At 46.3% G+C, this 21638-nt stretch overlaps 1 protein-coding gene across 18 annotated transcripts in view; it reads right to left on the bottom strand.

The window, feature by feature from the left end:
* Positions 1-2360: 2360 nt before the first annotated feature.
* Positions 2361-21638, bottom strand: part of NRXN3 (neurexin 3) — a 573277-nt gene continuing 553999 nt past the window's right edge. For 7 of the 18 annotated variants that reach the window (XM_077267475.1, XM_077267474.1, XM_077267473.1 and 4 more), the window contains one exon: positions 2361-3594. In XM_077267475.1, the coding sequence (XP_077123590.1) occupies positions 2675-3594 (920 nt within the window). In that variant the 3' untranslated portion in view covers positions 2361-2674. Of the gene's footprint in view, positions 3595-5074; positions 5728-21638 lie in introns of all 18 variants that reach the window. The other 11 variants (XR_013216505.1, XR_013216504.1, XR_013216506.1 and 8 more) reach the window with 3 other exon arrangements.

The following is a 21638-nucleotide window of genomic DNA, read 5'->3' on the forward strand; positions in this document are numbered from 1 at the left end:
CCCCCAACCACTGAGGATCGTACACGGATCTGGCTATCCTGGACGGCAGCAGGACGTCCTCTGACCGCTGAGAATTACACACGGATCTGGCTATCCTGACGGCAGCAAGACGTCCCCTGACTGCTGAGGATTGTACTCAGATCTGGCTATCCTGGATGGCAGCAGGACTCCCCTGCCAGCTGAAGATCGCACATGGATCTGGCTATCCTTTGTGGGTTGAGTGATCCTTATGGCCGGAATATTGAGCCGCTCATCAGCTTTCATTACAGCAGTGGCTGCAGCTCCAAGTATGGATTTGGATTATTTGGTGCAGCCGCATTGTTACCAGTACGAAGCTGAATGCTGCAGATTTTGCGGTGTTCGGTAAGACACAAGGCACCCTCCATTGCCGGTCTCATCGCTCAGTGCACAGGCCCGGACACTCCTCCTTATACATGCACAGATTACAGGGATATCGAAGCAGAAAAGCAAAATACACATTACAAAATAGAGATTATCTGAAGTGTTTTACACCCTGTGCTATTAACCCCTTCACCTCCACTACAAGCTGTAGATATGGCATGTGGCGAGCCATGACGAGGCCCAAAATAATGGTTTGTGCTTACAAAGAGGAGATCAGATGCAATAACCAAACGCCCCATCAGGTGTTGGGTCATTGTGGTTTCTGGTGTTGCACAGATACGACCAGTGTGAATTACAACATGGCTGGCTTGTAGGAACAATGTGCTTAGGATGTAGTCGTGGTCACACTTCTGGAACTTTATGCTATCTTTTTCATTCACAGACAATCCCTCCAGTGCTAAACAGTTACCGGGGTGAAGGGGTTAATAGGCCATTTTGTCATTAACCCCCAACAGAACGGGCAGGGTCATCATCATTGTGTGAGGGACTCAGGTTTGGTAACTTAATAGAAAGGCACAAATTCTCCAGGGAAACATTTAGCAGCAGCGTCCGGGGTCTACGGCGACATCGAGGGACACAAACACCATGGAGCCGCATGAAACACGTCAGAAGTGGTGGGGTTAAATCTGCAGTTTTGTCTTAGTGACGCTGGATAAAGTGCATTCAGGGTAAAGATGAAGCGTTTCTTCTGCTGGGCGTCATATATGGGGCGAGTGCTGGACGCCTGCCCCCACCTGGACCCTCGGGTCTGTAACTCAGGGGACGACTATTGGGCGTCCGGCCAGCAATCAAACGGCCCTTCCGATGTCCGTCTAGCTATATGGAAAATATACCTCATTATTGAGGGCCATTAATATTATTCTAACACACCTTCACCTGCACGGCCACTGGCACAGAGGGGGTTAATGACAAAATATTCCATTAAAGCACAATAAACAAATCGCAATCATCTCAATAAATATCTCTGCATATTTATATCTGTATATATAGATTCTACTCGTAATAAAACATTTTATTCTCTGTTAGATTCAGTGTTGTCGGTTGTCAGATCCTTGAGAAGGCAAACGGGTCCGGTCACCCGCTGCCGACCCCACAGTGTTCCTGACAACCTTGCGCTCTCTCACATCTACAATCTGACAACTTCTCTTCAGCTCGGAACCAGTTCTGTTTTTTATGTTTTTTCTTTTTACTTTTTTTTTTTTTATAATTTCATTATTTTTTTGCATGCATCTCCGGAAGTCACAAAGCCAGAACTCAAAGAAAAAGTCTTTGTTGCTTCCTTGGTGGAAGTGTTTTGTTTTTTTGTTTTATAAAGAACTTTCTCCCGTTTCCGGGTGACTTTTAATTGATGTTCGGCTGCGAGGACAGAAGGACAAAGGCCACCTCGGCCTCCTCTCACGGGCAGCTTTGGCCTGGTGACGACAGTACTCTGCAAGTCTACATGTGCTGGGCCCGAGCCCAGACTGCAAACATGTTCTATGGACACCACAACCGGACATGAAGAGAGAACACACCGTGACTGGTGATATGGCGGCAGTCTTCAGCCAGACACTCGGCACAGGCACTCGGCGCACACATCACCTACACATGAAGTCTACAGTTCCTTGGCTGAACGTGGCCACATTGACCACGTGTTGTGTATCATTAAGATGGGAGAGCACTGAGCAAAAAAAGGAATCAAGGAAAAGAAAGAAACCTCCCATATTACAAAACAAACAAAGAAATGAAAGATTCGGTTCAGAGTCTTTGACTTTTTTTTAATCTTTCTTGAGTATTTTAAGGCTCTCTCAGAGTGGAGACGTGATGGATCCCAGGGGCTCCTCTGACCTGGATCCACACCATGGAGAAGAGAGCCCTAGAACTGGTCAGCTGGAGTTCACATAGCTTTCATGTTAGTGTGTGTGTGTGTATATATATATATATATATATATATATATATATATATATATATATATATATATATTTATATTTATTAGAGGTATCTGTCGGCTTTGCTCCGGGCAGACAGAATAGTAAGTGTGCTTTGTACAGTTGAGCAGACAGTCAGCTATGTCCATCCTGGAGGAACAGTAACAGCTCCGCAGTCTCAGGCCTCAGGCACAAGGCAGCCGAGCGGCCAGGACGCACGCTCAGGACGTTACTGCGACTGTCCTTGGTGTTAATGCTACTACACATCAATAGCAATGTATGCTTTGCCTTTGCTGATTGAGTTTTTTTGGATAGTTCACATCTGTATTTGCTTTGATTACATATATGAATATTGACTCTTATTTTACACATAATATTCCTTGTCCTTATTTTTCTGCTTCTTGTGGCCTCCCTTAGAGCTGTGCTGCTTCTCCTTTACCAAGGCCCCATTGCTCTGAGCAGAGTTGCTGATGTAATTCCTTGTCTCATCCACCTGGTAGGACCCCTCGTCCCTGTTTCTGTACTTGTACATGGCATACAGGAGGATCAGGATGCAGAGAGCAGCGGCTGCCACAATACCGACGACCATCCCCGTGGTGCTGCTGGACTCCCGGACCACCTCGGAAGGTCCCGGGACCCGTCTGCTTCCTGGCATCGTGGGGTTTGCTGTGGGCACATTACGGAACATGGGGGATGTTATTAGTGGACTCCTGAGCTTTGTGCTGTCTAGCTCGTAGGCAGTGGGCAACGGTAGCAACACTATATCGGGCTGGGGTTTGAGCTCATGGTGATTCATTTTGCCAGCTGGCACCATGGGCACCATCCCAGATGCAGACGTGGAGCGTATCAGCTCAGGGGGCAAACTTGTGGTAGAAGTCCTACTAGGTTCGAAGGCTTTGTTAGGTCTAAAGTCCTTTGATCCCCATTTGGGCGCCTGTGATTTGAAGCCACCTTCGAAGAATGATGTGGAAAAGCTCTTATCTGTTACCAAGGAGAGGGTGGTGTAAAAATCTTCATCATCGGTAGGGGGCAGGTTAGAGTCGAAGGTTTCCCCTGAGCCGTACCCCGATATCACCAAGCCATCATCATCACAACCATCGCTGCCTTGGTCCGACAAGCAAGGTAACCCCGCCTCAGGGGTCACAGACAGGGAATCTTTGGTGGTCTCAATTATAGTGAGAAGTGGTCGGAAGGTAGGGGAGAGAGTGATGGAGGGTGTACGTGTAGCTATTGATGGGGTGTCTAAGGGATCCTCTACTAGGACGGGTATAACTAATTCACCTCCTGTAGAGAGAAAATGGAGAAGAAACGAGAGGAACAGAATTAATAATTGATCGTACATAAAAGCAGATATAGGAGGACTGGGCAGAAGTTATCCTCCCTCGCTGGGTGATGACACACGTGGTAACATCTTATCTGGTGACACGGTGAACGAGTAAGAGGAGAGAATCATTCTAAGGGTAGAGTTTCCTGCCTCGTGACCACATGACACTGCATGGTTAATCCATGAGCACAGGTTATTGCATGTAAATACATATGTATGTAGAAGGCTAACAGCAGCGGCGTGGTATTGGGACTAAAGGCCGACCTAAGTGGTGTAGTACTGACACGAATAGCTTACCTAAGCGTCGTGGTACTGGCTCTAAAGGCAGACCTCAATGTTGTGGTACTGGCGCTAAAAGCAGACCTCAATGTTGTGACACTGGCGCTAAAAGCAGATCTCAATGTTGTGGCACTGGCGCTTAAGGCAGACCTCAATGTTGTGGTACTGGCGCTAAAAGCAGACCTCAATGTTGTGACACTGGCGCTAAAAGCAGATCTCAATGTTGTGGCACTGGCGCTTAAGGCAGACCTCAATGTTGTGGTACTGGCGCTAAAGGCTGACATCAAGGTTGTGGTACTGGCGCTAAAGGCAGACATCAGCCCATGGCGCTAAATGCAGACCTCAATGTTGTGGTACTGGTGCTGAAGGCTGACAACATTTGTTGTACTACTGGCACTTAAGGCAGACATCAGCCCATGGCGCTAAAGGCAGACCTCAATGTTGTGGTACTGGCGCTAAAGGCAGACCTCAGTGTTGTGATACTGGAGCTAAAGGCTGACATCAATGTTGTGGTACTGGCGATAAAGGTCAACATCAGCCCATGGCACTAAAGGCAGACCTCAATGTTGTGGTACTGGTGCTAAAGGCTGACAACATTTGTTGTGCTACTGGCACTAAAGGCAGACATTAGCTCATGGTGCTAAAGGCAGACCTCAATGTTGTGGTACTGGTGCTAAAGGCTTACATCAATGTTGTGGTACTGGCACTAAAGGCTTGCTGGTGGGTGAGGGAGTCCTTGGCTATTACTATGTTTACTGTGTGTTTCTCCCATGTAGTGGTTGCTTCTCCTTTACAATATAAAGGAATAATCCCTTTCTTGTAGCATTCTAGAGGGTTATGGGAAATGGAAACAGAATCCTTTATATTTATACCATGTAATAGAAATTAAATTGTGAAATACCCCCCACCCCTGACAAATCCCCAAAATAATAATTCAAACAAAGAAATAAATCACTGCAAATGCAAATAAATAAAATGTCTGAACCACAGAAACCAGAAAAGGAAACAAAAAGGCTGGAAAAACAGATGTAACTTAAGAAACTGAACAGAAGGCGAAATTAAGAGCCCCAACCAAAGAATAAAAATGAGAACCAAAAATACCACGGACAAAAAATGGAAGAATTAGAATTTAAAAAATACTTTACTGTGCAGTTGACTTACATCCACAAATTGCCCGCATGTTTTTTGGCATGTAAAAAAAATTTACAGAACAGAGTTGTATAAGAATGTCAGAAAGATACATTCTCGTCACGAGGTTTGTTTTCTTTCCATTTAACCAAAAATCAATGCAGTTTTAGAAGACGATTGATAATCTGGAGCTGTCATTTTAGTTCTAATCAATGACACAGGTAAAAGGTGACGAACACAGGACGCACAGCACAAAACACGGGAGAGAATCACACACGACTCCTGGCGTCTGTGGCTGTTCTCAGCGCCACTCGCATTACACAGAAAGAAATGGAGAGGAAATCAAACCGCTAAAGTTTTTAGAATTTTGCTTTTTTTTTTAAGTCATGAATTAATAGTGGGGAACGGCCGCTGCACGGGATCGGGTTGTTGCTATTCAATTCATAGAAGGTATAAAGCTTGGAGGAAATTGGATTCTCTGATTTTTTTTCCAAAATAAGTGAATAATCAAACACCTAAAGAATGGGGCAAAGAGTAGTTGGGGGAAGGGGCATCTGTAAAGAAGGGAGGTCAGATCTATGAGGAGACTAGACATTTGATGACAATGAGGAGGCCGAAGGTGTGAGTCAGCTGCCATGTCCATGATAAGGCATTACGGAGTGATCTAGCAGCTTTTGAACTTCTGGCTGTAAGGAAGGGACAGGCAATATACAGAACAAAAAAAAAACAAACAAAATGAACATTGGCATGCCCATCTAGGAAAAGAAAAAGCAAAACTCTAAACACTGACAGATATTACAAACCCTAAACTGCAACTTGTCCGACATGCAAATCTCCTTCACCTTCATCACCCACCCAGAATGTATCAAATCCACATCAAACAGTAGCAAGAAAAAGATTAGACAGCATTATCTTAATTAAAAAAAGCACAAAAAAACAACCCTCAAAAATTTTTTTTCTTCTACTAAAAAAATAAATAAATTTAGAAGTGAAAAAAATATGATAGATAGTGAGATTACAACATAAATAGCAGAGCAAAATTAAGTCACAACAGACACGGCCGAGTCCGAGAAGTCTGTCTGCACACGGAACAATTTTAGCTGCAGGCGGGGGGATCTCCAGTTGTGATGGGGTCAGCAATTGGCAGGGAGTTATGTTCACAGAACGACATGTTCAGCACAGTCGCTGTTACTGTCCAGAGCCGGACACCGGTCCCAATGTAGCAGAGAAAGCAGCTAAAGTTGTTCCTTTGATAGAAAAAAATGGCAGCGTGGTTGGCGGCTCGTTGTAATGCAGGGAGGGGAAAATTTAGGAAACAAACCAAGCATCAAATATAGGACAGAATATTGGAAAATTACACTGACAAAACCACACAAAGGGGCAAAAAACATTCTTATCCCACAGGGGAGAGGAGGCGCCGGCCCCCGATGTCAGAACATGAGGAATGCTTGACACCATTTTCCAGTTGATGCACACACAGACGGCACGGGTGCTCGGCTGTCGCTCTCGGATCAGGATTGGGCAGCAGACGGCCTCTGGAATGAGGACAGTGGCACAATATAGCAGTGCGGACACATGCTATTCTTTGGACACGCAGGTCCACATGTCGGGAAATGTGTTTTTGGCTGCACCTGACACCGCCGTCTGTTTGTGCATGGCAAATAAACAGGAAAAACTAAAGAAAGTTGCTATCAATTGACAGTGGGTCAGTTCTTGGCTGCAGGATGTCGATGCATGCTTAAAGTTGCATTTAGGGAAAGTATACAAGAAAGAACAACTAAAAATCCCAGCAAGCTTTAGGGAGGGTCGGGTAAAGGGTGCATTAGAGTACGACAAGGCAAGGATGAGTGAACGCAGCATTGAGCAGACAGTTGCTAGATGGTTTACATGTAACACCTGGTATCAGAATCACCCCGGAGCTTGGGTGTGACTGGCACGTCTGCTGTCCATACAATGCCTGCCTCCAGGTGGGCCACACGTCATAGCGGTCACAAAGGAGCATTCACCTGACAACTCGTCTAATGCGGTGATGGCCTGGAACAGGCGGGACTGGTGGTCTCCAACACATTCCACTGTCTGACCTATATAAGTGTGTCCCCCCCCCCCCCTCCTCCGACACGCACCCTCCCCAGAGAGACTTAAATGTTTTACAAGCAATACGATAGTAATTGTAGAGTTTACAGCCCACAGACTGCAGGACAATCACCCCCAACATCCAGTCTACAACCCCATGGACCATCCCCCTTTCGCCTGGTATTTCAGTGACTGCCACCTAAAAAGGCTCTTGCAACATGTAATCATCATGTATCATGCCACAGTCGGAGTGATGGCGGTGTCAACACTGACCACGTGGTATCACAAGAAGTCTCCATCTCCAGTTTCAATTCTACATAAGAACAAAACTCCCAGATCACGTGAACTACAGCCCCTGTGATGACCGCTCGTGTGACAGCTCTTGCGGCCACTCGTGTGACCGCCTGTGTAGGAGCTTATTTGACAGCATGACTGTTCGCACTTCCCATGGATGCTCTCCTGTCCCGATCACAACACAAAACTCTCTGGGATTGACCATCTGCAAACACAGAGGCAAGAAGTCTCGTCAGCAGGACACAGGCAGCACCGACAACGGCCACCACAGCGGTAGAAACAGCTCATGCCACAACCACAGTGTCCGGCCCACAGAACGATGGAGGCGTTACTGTTCTCAGCAGTACCCTGTATAATAGAGCTGTGCCACACATGCCTCACTTCACACGCCGCGAACTCTCCTCACACCTTATACACCGCGCAGAGACCTCTCCTCACACACCGCGCAGAGACTTCTCCTCACACCTCATACACCGCGCAGAGACCTCTCCTTAAACCTCATACACCACGCAGCGAACTCTCCTTACACCTTATACACCGAGCAGAGACCTCTTCTCACACCTCATAGACCGCGCAGACTTCTCCTCACACCTCGCCGAGACTTCTCCTCACACCTTATACACTGCGCAGAGACCTCTCCTCACACCTCATACACCACGCAGAGGCCTCTCCACCCACCTCATACACCGCAGAGACTTCTCCTCACACCGCATACATCACGCAGAGACCTCTCCTCACACCTCATACACCGCGCAGAGACCTCTACTCACAAATCATATACAGGGCACAAAACTATCCTCACACCTCATACACCGGGCAGAAATCTGTCCTCACACCTCATACACAGCGCAGAGGCCTCTCAACACACCTCATATACCGCGCAGAAAATTCTCCTCATGCCGCATACATCGCACAGAGACTTCTCTTCACGCCGTATACATCGCGCAGACACTTCTCCTCACATCTCATACACTTCTCCTCACACCTCATACACCACGCATAGACTTCTCCTCACACCTCATACACCGCGCAGAGACCTCTCCTCACACACCGTACATAGACTTCTCCTCACACCTCATACACCGCGCAGAGTCCTCTCCTCACACCTCATACACTGCGCACAGAGACCTCTCCTCATACAACAGACAGAAAACTGTCCTCACACCTCCTACACCGCGCAGAGGCCTCTCCACCCACCTCATACACCGGGCAGTGACCTCTCCTCACACATCATACACTGCGCAGAGACCTCTCCTCACACCTCATACACCGGGCAGAAAACTGTCCACACCCCTCATACACAGAGCAAAGGCCTCTTAACACACCTCACACACCGCGCATAGACTTCTCCTCACACCTCATACACTGCGCAGAGACCTCTCCTCACATCTCATACACCGCACAGAGACTTCTCCTCACACCTCATACAACGGACAGAAAACTGTCCTCACACACCGTGCAGAGGCCTCTCCATACACCTCATACACCGAGCAGAGACTTCTCACGCCGCATACATCGCGCAGAGACTTCTCCTCACACCTAATACACCACGCATAGACTTCTCCTCACACCTCATACACCGGGCAGAAAACTGTCCTCACACCTTATACACAGCATAGAGGCCTGTCAACACACCTCATACACCGCAGAGACCTCTCAACACACCTCATACACCGCGCAGAAAATTCTCCTCATGCCGCATACATCGCGCAGAGACTTCTCTTAATCCCGCATACATCGAGCAGACACTTCTCCTCACACCTCATACACCATGCAGAGTCCTCTCCTCACACCTCATACACCGCACAGAGACCTCTCCTCACACCTCATACACCGCGCAGAGACCTCTCCTCACACCTCATACACCGTGCAGAGACTTCTCCTCACACTTCATACACCGTGCAGAGACCTCTCCTCACACATCATACACCGTGCAGAGACCTCTCCTCACACCTCATACACCGTGTGCAGAGACCTCTCCTAACACACCGTGCAGAGACCTCTCCTCACACCTCATGCACAGGGCAGAAAACTATCCTCACACCTAATACACTGCACAGAGGCCTCTCCACACACCACATACACCGCGCAGAGACCTCTCCTCACACCTCATACATCGCACAGAGACCTCTCCTCACACATCATACACCGCGCAGAGACCTCTCCTCACACATCATACACTGTGCAGAAAACTCTCCTTACACCTCATACACCGTGCAGATACCTCTCCTCACAACTCATACAGCAGGCAGAGACCTCTCCTCACATTTTATACACTACATTATACACAGAATGATGTGCTGCCAACAATAATGATTTTTCACCTATCAGGTGATTTTTTGGGCCACACATTGGGAAACAAAACGTTCCTAGAAACCGTTCCTGATTATAACCCAGTGTAAATGCTCCCGTCGGCAACTGACATCTCACAAGGGTAAAACCAAAAATACTTTATTCCAACACTATGAATTGTCCAGAAGTAGATTTTGTCAGCCAAAAAGAGCATCACTCTTGGGTCCATGTCTCTGGTATCATTCCCATGAATAATGGACAGGCCCAAAGAGTGCAGAGGTGCAGTGTTCTGGGGGAGGGGATAGAAGCCTTTTTTAATACTCGACAACCCATGATGTGATCTGGGAGTTCTCCATTATTGGTCCTTACTAGGAACAATCTCTGGAGGGTCCCAGTCCTGCCTGCGTGTAAATAATGAGGCACGTGGCCAATGCTCATCACCGCATACTATATTGCCTCTAGATCCTATGTGGCATTTGGTGGCCTGAAGACATGAACGTGCTGTGTGTTCCAGGGGTCGTATTCCTAGCAATGTCTCATATGCTGCTTTCATTCACTGGAGCCGGGGGCCAGCCACAGAGAAGAGAAGGGTCTCATGGCCACAAGACAGGTGGATTAGGCTACAAGGCAACCAAAAGCTCTGCTTTTTTCTATCAACAAATCCAATGAGAGAATTGTCTGAGTTGCCAAATGCCCCCATAAAAGATTCCACAGTGTCTCAGTTTCATTCCTGGCCTGGCTTTGGGACTTTTCTAAAAACTAACCATTGTCGCTCCGAGATCACCCCGAGGCGTCTTCATCCACAGTTGTTGCCTCAGGCTCCCCTGCTGCAATCTGGGTCACTGACTAATTGTAGACATGTAGATGGCATGCACTCCGAAGGTAGAGATAAGCGGACACTGTGCCGTGGAAATGGTCAACTGTCCACAAAAAGGCAACATCCACACTGGTCTGAACATGAAGGTGTTAAAGAAGACGGAACAAAGTATAGAAGCCCAACTGCAGAACCAAGAACAGGCGGTCATGAAGAAATGTCACCACCGTGACCCCACACACCACCAAGCAGCCATGACGGCCCCCAGGACAGCTACCCAGCAAACATTTAGTGGAAATCTTTATATCCGAAACCTGGGAATCTGCACTTCATCTGTGTACACAAAATAATGTGATTACACCCAAGAGGAGATTATTAAAGGCATCTGCCAACATCAGTCAGCACAAAAAAATGTGTGTGATTAAATATCCCCAGAAAATATTGTGGGCCCAATCACACACAAGTGGTCAAAATTGTTTAATGACAGTAAAACCCACAATGGTCACAGAAATAACTTGAATCTGACAAAAATAATAAGAAATAAAAGATCTATGAAAATGAACAAATGAAAGTCAGACATTGCTTTTCAACCATGCTTCGACAGAATTTAAAAAAAAAATAAAACTTATGAAATAGGCCTGGACAAAAATTATGGTACCCTTGAAAATAATGTGACAAAAGGGACATGTTAAATCAAGGTGTGTCCACTAACTAGTATCACGGTGTCTACAATCTTGGAATCAGTGAGTGGACCTGTATATAGAATATATGAATGGTAACTAAAGAGCCCAGAAAAACTTCTAAACAGATTAAAGGTGAACTTCAAGCTCAAGGAACATCAGTGTCAGATCGCATCATCCGTCATTGTATGAGCCAAAGTGGACTTCACGGGAGACGACCAAGGAGGACACCATTGTTGGAAAAAAAAAATCATTAAAAAAGCCAGACTGGCAAGATTGGAGGATTCCCCCCCCCCCCCTCTTTTTTCTTTCTGTTCCTTGATTTGTTATGTAGAAAAGATTGCACTACAAGGACAATTTATCACTTCCATGAGATGGACGTCTTTGATCCTTCACTCTCTTTATGTATGACTGGAAGCTAACAGTCATGATGTTATTATCCCATTGAGTCCGGGAGTGAATCATTGCACCTTTGTCTTGATTGATGCCATCTTCTTTGTTATCTCTGTTAATGTAAAAGATTTTCAATAAAAAATTTATATTAAAAAAAAAAGCCAGACTGGAATTTGCCAAACTACATGTTGACAAGCCACAAAGCTTCTGGGAGAATGTCCTATGGACAGAGGAGACAAAAATTGAACTTTTTGGCAAGGCACATCAGCTCTATGTTCACAGACGGAAAAATGAAGCATATCAAGAAAAGAACACTGTCCCTACTGTGAAACATGGAGGAGGCTCTCTTATGTTCTAGGGCTGCTTTGCTGCATCTGGCACAGGGTGTCTAGAATCTGTGCAAGGTACAATGAAATCTGAAGACTATCAAGGGATTCTAGAGAGAAATGTGCTCTATCAGCTTGGTGTCAGTCGCAGGTCATGGGTCTTGCAACAGACAGACAAAACACACATCTAAAAACACCCAAGAACGGCTAAGAGGAAAACATTGGACTATTCTGAAGTGGCCATCTATGAGCCCTGACCTAAAGCCTGTTGAGCATCTTTGGAAAAAGCTGAAACATGCCGTCTGGAAAAGGCAGCCTTCAAACACGAGACAACTGGAGCAGTTTGCTCTTGAGGAGTGGGCCAAAACACATGTCGGGAGGTGCAGAAGTCTCATTGACAGTTACAGGAATCGTTTGATTTCAGTGATTGCCTCAAAATATTAAGTTAAGGGTACCATCATTTCTGTCCAGGCCTACAGGTCCTTCTCAAAAAATTAGCATATAGTGTTAAATTTCATTATTTACCATAATGTACTGATTACAATTAAACTTTCATATATTATAGATTCATTATCCACCAACTGAAATTTGTCAGGTCTTTTATTGTTTTAATACTGATGATTTTGGCATACAACTCCTGAAAACCAAAAAAACCTGTCTCAATAAATTAGCATATTTCACCCGTCCAATCAAATAAAAGTGTTTTTTAATAACAAACAAAAAAACCATCAAATAATAATGTTCAGTTATGCACTCAATACTTGGTCGGGAATCCTTTGGCAGAAATGACTGCTTCAATGCGGCGTGGCATGGAGGCAATCAGCCTGTGACACTGCTGAGATGTTATGGAGGCCCAGGATGCTTCAATAGCGGCCTTAAGCTCATCCAGAGTGTTGGGTCTTGCGTCTCTCAACTTTCTCTTCACAATATCCCACAGATTCTCTATGGGGTTCAGGTCAGGAGAGTTGGCAGGCCAATTGAGCACAGTAATACCATGGTCAGTAAACCATTTACCAGTGGTTTTGGCACTGTGAGCAGGTGCCAGGTCGTGCTGAAAAATGAAATCTTCATCTCCATAAAGCATTTCAGCCGATGGAAGCATGAAGTGCTCCAAAATCTCCTGATAGCTAGCTGCATTGACCCTGCCCTTGATGAAACACAGTGGACCAACACCAGCAGCTGACACGGCACCCCACACCATCACTGACTGTGGGTACTTGACACTGGACTTCAGGCATTTTGGCATTTCCTTCTCCCCAGTCTTCCTCCAGACTCTGGCACCTTGATTTCCGAATGACATGCAAAATTTGCTTTCATCAGAAAAAAGTACTTGGGACCACTTAGCAACAGTCCAGTGCTGCTTTTAAGTGGCTTTACCTGGGGAATGCGGCACCTGTAGCCCATTTCCTGCCCACGCCTGTGCACGGTGGCTCTGGATGTTTCCACACCAGACTCAGTCCACTGCTTCCTCAGGTTCCCCAAGGTCTGGAATCGGTCCTTCTCCACAATCTTCCTCAGGGTCCGGTCACCTCTTCTCGTTGTACAGCGTTTTCTGCCACATTGTTTCCTTCCAACAGACTTACCATTGAGGTGCCTTGATACAGCACTCTGGGAACAGCCTATTTGTTGAGAAATTTCTTTCTGGGTCTTACCCTCTTGCTTGAGGGTGTCAATGATGGCCTTCTTGACATCTGTCAGGTCGCTAGTCTTACCCATGATGGGGGTTTTGAGTAATGAACCAGGCAGGGAGTTTTTAAAAGCCTCAGGTATCTTTTGCACGTGTTTAGAGTTAATTAGTTGATTCAGAAGATTAGGGTAATAGGTAGTTTAGAGAACCTTTTCTTGATATGCTAATTTATTGAGACAGGTTTTTTTGGTTTTCAGGAGTTGTATGCCAAAATCATCAGTATTAAAACAATAAAAGACCTGACAAATTTCAGTTGGTGGATAATGAATCTATAATATATGAAAGTTTAATTGTAATCATTACATTATGGTAAATAATGAAATTTAACAATATATGCTAATTTTTTGAGAAGGACCTGTATTTCATGAGTTTTATTTTTTTTTTAAATTCTGTGGAAGCATGGTTGAAAAAGCAATGTCTGACTTTCATTTGTTCATTTTCATAGATTTTTTATTTATTATTACTTTTGTCAGATTCAAGTTATCTTTGTGACAGTAGCGTAGCTACCAGGGGGGCAGAGGGTGCGGGCGCCCCGGGCCTGGTGCTTTGAGGGGGCCCACCCGGAGCTACTGTAACTGTATCGGCGCGTGCAGCGCGCCGATACAGTTACATTCTGCGGCAGAGCAGGGAGAATTGATCTCCCTGCTCTGCCACTATGGGGCCCCTGAGCAGGCAGGGGGGCCCGGTGCCAGCAGTGGGCCCCCCCGCCGTCATCGGAAGATCAGCTGTACCGGCATTTAGCCGATACAGCTGATCGCAATGATGGGAGAAGGAGCGCTGCGCTCCTTCTCCCCTCATCCCTCTGTCAGTGTCGGTGTCTGACGTCGCCGACACTGACAGCGGGCGTGATGACGTCACTGCCCGGCGCCCGCTGTCAGGAGATCAGCGGGTGCAGTGCAGGAACCAGGACAAAGAGAGGTGAGTATTTATTTTTTATGGGTGGTGCTGCCTTATTACAGGGTCTGCCTATGGGGATCTGCCACCTTATTACAGGGTCTGCCTATGGGGGGGGGATGCCTTATTACAGGGTCTGACTATGGGGGCTGCCTTATTACAGGGTCTGACTATGGGGGGGCTGCCTTTTTACAGGGTCTGACTATGGGGGCTGCTTTATTACAGGGTCTGACTATGGGGATCTGCCGCCTTATTACAGGGTCTGCCTATGGGAGGGCTGCCTTATTACAGGGTCTGTCTATAGGGGTGCTGCCTTCATACAGGGTCTGACTATGGGGGTGCTGCCTTATTACAGGGTCTGACTATGGGGGCTGCCTTATTACCCTTCCCCTTTAATGATCTTCCTTACCCGACTTATCTATCGCAATCAATGACATCATGCTTTCCCCCGTACCGGAAGTCTGCTGCCTCGGAGTAACCTTCGACTCTGCCCTGTCCTTCAAACCGCACATCCAAGCTCTTTCCACCTCCTGTCGCCTCCAGCTCAAAAATATCTCCAGAATCCGTCCTTTCCTCAACCTTCAATCTACTAAAATGCTTGTGTATGCCCTCATCATCTCCCGCCTTGACTACTGCAACATCCTTTTCTGCGGCCTCCCTGCTAACACCCTTGCACCTCTCCAGTCCATCCTTAACTCTGCTGCCCGACTAATCCATCTCTCTCCTCGCTACTCCTCCGCTTCCCCCCTCTGCAAATCTCTTCACTGGCTCCCATTCCCTCAGCGTATCCAGTTCAAATTACTAATACTGACCTACAAAGCCATCCATAACCTGTCTCCTCCATATATCTCTGAACTAATCTCCCGATATCTTCCCTCACGTAATCTCCGGTCCTCCCAAGACCTCCTTCTCTCCTCCACACTTATTCGCTCCTCATCCAATCGCCTCCAAGACTTCTCCCGAATATCCCCCATCCTCTGGAACTCTCTGCCCCAACACGTCCGACTATCAACCACATTCGGATCCTTCAGATGGAACCTGAAAACTCATCTCTTCAGGAAAGCCTACAGCCTGCACTGACCCCGCTGCCTCCTCATCACTACCGAAGCTACCGCCTCACCAACACCTGAGCTCCTGCAACCCCCAACCTACTATCTCCTTCCCCATAATCCTGCAGAAAGTAAGCCCGCAAGGGCAGGGTCCTCGCCCCTCTGTATCAGTCTGTCATTGTTAGTTTGTTTACTGTAAGTGATATCTGTAACTTGTATGTAACCCCTTCTCATGTACAGCACCATGGAATCAATGGTGCTATATAAATAAATAAAAATAATAATTACAGGGTCTGCCTATAGGGGTGCTGCCTTATTACAGGGTCTGACTATGGGGGCTGCCTCATTACAGGGTCTGACTATGGGGGTGCTGCCTTATACTACAGAGTCTGACTATATGAGGGTGCTGCCTTATGCTACAGAGTCTGCCTATATGAGGGTGCTGCCTTATGCTATAGAGTCTGCCTATGGGGAGTGCATTATACTATATTGCGGACTATTTGGTGCATTATGCTACTGTATATGGAGGCTATCTAGGGGGCCATCATACAGTATGGAGATTACAGTGTGGGGGGCATTATACAGTGTGGGTGGTACTATACAGTGAGGGGGCATTATACTGTGTATAAGAGAGAATCATGCTGTGTATAGGGGAGCTGTACAGGGGGGAGACTTGGGACATTACTAAATGTAAAGTGGTTACTTATTGTTATAGGGGAACTCAGGTTATTGTGGCTATCAAAGGGGCACACAGGGCAATATTACTTTCTAGGGGGCAAAATATGGGCACTGTTTTCTAGTGCACTTGCACCCGGCATTACTATATTATAGAGGGGTGCTTTAGAATTTAGAGGGCACAGAGAACCGCACAGCAGGTGCAGTAATAGGGACACATACGGCAGCAGCAGCTCAGTATTGGGGTATCAGGTGCAGTAATAGGGACACATACGGCAGCAGCGGCTCAGTATTGGGGTATCAGGGGCAGTAATAGGGACACATATGGCAGCAGCGGCTCAGTATTAGGGTATCAGGGGAAGTAATAGGGTCACATACGGCAGCAGCGGCTCAGTATTGGGGTATCAGGGGCAGTAATAGGGACACATACAGCAGCAGCGGCTCAGTATTGGGGTATCAGCAGGATGAGGAGTTTGTGCAGTTGGGGAATAGATGATGATGGGGCTGGAATGTGAGAAGTGAAATGTGTCTTTGTTGTATTCTCTGCAGACGAGTTGTAGCTGGAAGAAGTTGTCATGTCGGTCTGGGCCAGATGGAAAAGACGGGAAAAGTGACCGATTCCATCAGAAAGAATGTCAGCGGTAAGTCACTATCTGTAACTGTGCTGTGATCTGTTATATGTTCTGTAGGGCTGGTATCTACCACTGACCATATGGCAGTAATATCCATATTGGTCTTTATATAGAGATTATCTTCAGTAACAGCGTGGTCATCTGCTGAGGTTCTCCTCCACTATTAGGGTGCGTCACCGAGTTGTAATCAAGGTTACCTGGTTAGGGACCCACTCAGAAGTTTCGCCCCCCCTGAACCAAAACCTTAGCTACGCCTCTGCTTTGTGACCATTATGGGTTTTTCTGTCATTAAACAAACGAGTTGTGCCAACAATTTTGACCACGTGTCAGGGGTAACCCCTTCCCGACGTTCTGCCAAGTCGTCTGGACGTCCTGGTGTTTGCCGCAGATGATGGCTTCAACACCTTCCTCTTTCAACATCTTCAATGCCGAAGTCAGTCTTTACAGCATGCCGGGTTTTACAGTTGCAGCCAGGGGCCTGACGAAGACCTCCATGCCTGCTATTACAGCACTCCCTTTAAGTCCATCTGTGGCTGAACTTCACAGAAGACAGTGATTTTTGCCTGTACAGTACATTAGTAAATACAAAAAATAGTGTAACTGTGGAAAAAAGTAAATCCTCTTTTCCCCCTATGAAAAAAAACTATTTTTTTAATAGTTGTTGTCAGGAAAATATGAATCATTTTCCAATGTACGGGCTACCCCACCAGAGCTGAATTACTGCCCTTCCCCTCATTGGTTAGTGAAAGACCAAGCTTCACAAGCAATTCCCCTCGTTGTTGAAGCCCCCTCAGTCTGCCTCTATGAAATTCTATCCACTCCCCCTCCCTTCAGCAGATGGGTCACTTTTATTACTTTGGCCAGTGAAGTGTAGGTTTTCTTTTCCCTCCAAAATTTCTATTGTCCTAATCCAAAAATGCTCAAACTCAAATTTAATAACTCCCATTAAGCCTAGAAACAGGAGAAGTAGATTTCCAGGATCAGAGGAATTGAGGCTACGCACAGCAACGTTTTGCGGCCTATGGGGTCATCAGAAACCTGGGAAATGAGTTTCTGCCTCCCCAGTAACACGCAAACATGCAGTGTTTAGTCTCAAAAGAAAGGTAAATTTGCAGGTGAAACATAACCCTGTCGTCACCCTGTGAGCTTCCCAGCCAAAGATATGGCAAGCTGAAGCTTTTAATAACTTTTCAAAATAGGTGGTCCTCCCGGGAACAGCCCATATGTGAGGTCAACAAAGGTGGGAGTTCCTAAGTTTATGGGCAAACCATAAAAGAGGAACAACCATTTTGAGAGTCATTCAGACCCCAGAGAGACAGCCAGACAACAGGCTGTGGACTGAATTGTTTCTGTGGGATTTCCTCCTCCCCTTTATAGACACGTCATACCTGTGACTGAGATAGAGTAAGTTTCTTATTCTAATCCCTTTTATTTCCAACTGTCTGTAGATATTGTATTTTGTCTCCTTTTATAATATCTTTTGTATTTTTGTAAACACTGCCTATATTTTCTGGAGTAAACTTATAAATGTACTAGTTTCGTTCTCCTTGCTCTATGACCGAACCAACACATACTCTGCACCAAATCACGCTACCTGTCGGTTGGTTCCTGACCCGATATAGGCTTTAGTATCAAACAAGGAGCTGGTGGCAGCGTAGTGTCCTGGTGCAATTAATAATAATAATCTTTATTTTTATATAGAGCTAACATATTCCGCAGCGCTTTACAGGTTGTACACATTATCATCGCTGTCCCCGATGGGGCTCACAATCTAAATTCCCTATCAGTATGTCTTTGGACTGTGGGAGGAAACCGGAGTACCCGGAGGAAACCCACGCAAACATGGAGAGAATATACAAACTCTTTGCAGATGTTGTACTTGGTGGGACAATTGGGAAACCCTGGCAATGACGAATCGGAGGTTTATGTGTGTATTCCCGGCCTGGGACTGGTGATATACACTGCTCAAAAAAATAAAGGGAACACTAAAATCCCACATCCTATATATTACTGAATGAAATATTCCAGTTGTAAATCTTTATTCACTACATAGTGGAATGTGTTGAGAACAATAAAACCTAAAAATGATCAATGTACAGTACAGGTCAAAAGTTTGGACACACATTCTCATTTAAACATTTTTCTGTATTTTCATGACTATGAAAATTGTAAATTCACACTGAAGGCATCAAAACTATGAATTAACACATGTGGAATTATATACTTAACAAAAAAGTGTGAAACAACTGAAATTATGTCTTATATTCTAGGTTCTTCAAAGTAGCCACCTTTTGCTTTGATGACTGCTTTGCACACTCTTGGCATTCTCTTGATGAGCTTCAAGAGGTAGTCACCGGGAATGGTCTTCCAACAATCTTGAAGGAGTTCCCAGAGATGCTTAGCACTTGTTGGCCCTTTTGCCTTCACTCTGCAGTCCAGCTCACCCCAAACCATCTCGATTGGGTTCAGGTGTGGTGACTGTGGAGACCAGGTCATCTGGCGTAGCACCCCATCACTCTCCTTCTTGGTAAAATAGCCCTTACACAGCCTGGAGGTGTGTCTGGGGTCATTGTCCTGTTGAAAAATAAATGATGGCCCAACTAAACGCAAACCGGATGGAATAGCATGCCGCTGCAAGATGCTGTGGTAGCCATGCTGGTTCAGTATGCCTTCAATTTTGAATAAATCCCCAACAGTGTCACCAGCAAAGCACCCCCACACCATCAAACTTCTTCCTCCATGCTTCACGGTGGGAACCAGGCATGTAGAGTCCATCCGTTCACCTTTTCTGCGTCACACAAAGAAATGGTGGTTGGAACCAAAGATCTCAAATTTGGACTCATCAGACCAAAGCACAGATTTCCACTTGTCTAATGTCCATTCCTTGTGCTCTTTAGCCCAAACCAGTCTCTTCTGCTTGTTGCCTGTCCTTAGCAGTGGTTTCCTAGCAGCTATTTTACCATGAAGGCCTGCTGCACAAAGTCTCCTCTTAACAGTTGTTGTAGAGATGTGTCTGCTGCTAGAACTCTGTGTGGCATTGACCTGGTCTCTAATCTGAGCTGCTGTTAACCTGCGATTTCTGAGGCTGGTGACTCAGATAAACTTATCCTCAGCAGCAGAGGTGACTTTTGGTCTTCCTTTCCTGGGGTGGTCCTCGCGTGAGCCAGTTTCTTTGTAGCGCTTGATGGTTTTTGCCACTGTACTTGGGGACACTTTCAAAGTTTTCCCAATTTTTCAGACTGACTGACCTTCATTTCCTAAAGTAATGATGGCCACTCGTTTTTCTTTACTTAGCTGCTTTTTTCTTGCCATAATACAAATTCTAACAGTCTATTCAGTAGGAGGATCAGCTGTGTAGCCACCAGACTTCTGCACAACACAACTGATGGTCCCAAACCTGACAGGGCACACCTGTGAAGTGAAAACCATTCCCGGTGACTACCTCTTGAAGCTCATCAAGAGAATGCCAAGAGTGTGCAAAGCAGTCATGAAAGCAAAAGGTGGCTACTTTGAAGAACCTAGAATATAAGACATATTTTCAGTTGTTTCACACTTTTTTTTAAGTATATAATTACACGTGTTAATTCATAGTTTTGATGCCTTCAGTGTGAATTTACAATTTTCATAGTGTCATGAAAATACAAAAAAATCTTTAAATGAGAAGGTGTGTCCAAACTTTTGGTCTGTACTGTAAATCACAACTAATATCCCACGGAGGTCTGGAGTTGGAATCATGCTCAAAATCAAATTAGAAAATGAAGTTACAGGCTGATCCAACTTCAGTGGAAATGCCTCAAGACAAGGAAATGATGCTCAGTAGCGTGTGTGGCCTCCACGTGCCTGTATGACCTCCCTACAACGCCTGGGCATGCTCCTGATGATGCGGCGGATGGACTCCTGAGGGATCTCCTCCCAGACCTGGAATAAAGCATCCGCCAACTACTGGACAGTCTGTGGTGCAATGTAACATTGGTGGATGGTGCAAGACATGATGTCACAGTTGTGTTCAATTGGATTCAGGTCTGGGGAACTCGCGGGCCAGTCCATAGCTTCAATGTCTTCATCTTGCAGGAACTGCTGACACACTCCAGCCACATGAGGTCTGGCATTGTCCTGCATTAGGAGGAACCCAGGGCCAACCGCACTAGCATATGGTCTCACAAGGGTTCTGAGGATCTCATCTCGGTACCTAATGGCAGTCAGGCTACCTCTGGTGAGCACATGGAGAGCTGTGCGGCCCTCCAAAGAAATGCCAACCCACACCATTACTGACCCACTGCCAAACCGGTCATGCAGAAGGATGTTGCAAGCAGATCGCTCTCCATGGTGTCTCCAGACTCTGTCACGTCTGTCACATGTGCTCAGTGTGAACCTGCTTTCATCTGTGAAGAGCACAGGGCGCCAGTGGCGAAATTGACAATCCTGGTGTTCTGTGGCAAATGCCAAGCTTCCTGCACGGTGTTGGGCTGTGAATACAACCCCCATCTGTGGACGTTGGGCACTCAGACCATCCTCATGGAGTCGGTTTCTAAGCATTTGTGCAGACACATGCACATTTGTGGCCTGCTGGAGGTCATTTTGCAGGGCTCTGGCAGTGCCCCTCCTGTTCCTCCTTGTACAAAAGCTGAGGTAGTGGTCCTGCTGCTGGGTTGTTGCCCTCCTACGGCCCACTCCATGTCTCCTGGTATACTGGCCTGTCTCCTGGTAGCGCCTCCAGCTTCTGGACACTACGCTGACAGACACAGCAAACCTTCTTGCCACAAATCGCACTGATGTGCCATCCTGGAT

Source organism: Ranitomeya variabilis, chromosome 1, assembly GCF_051348905.1.
Source record: "Ranitomeya variabilis isolate aRanVar5 chromosome 1, aRanVar5.hap1, whole genome shotgun sequence".
Classification (NCBI taxonomy): Eukaryota; Metazoa; Chordata; class Amphibia; order Anura; family Dendrobatidae; genus Ranitomeya; species Ranitomeya variabilis.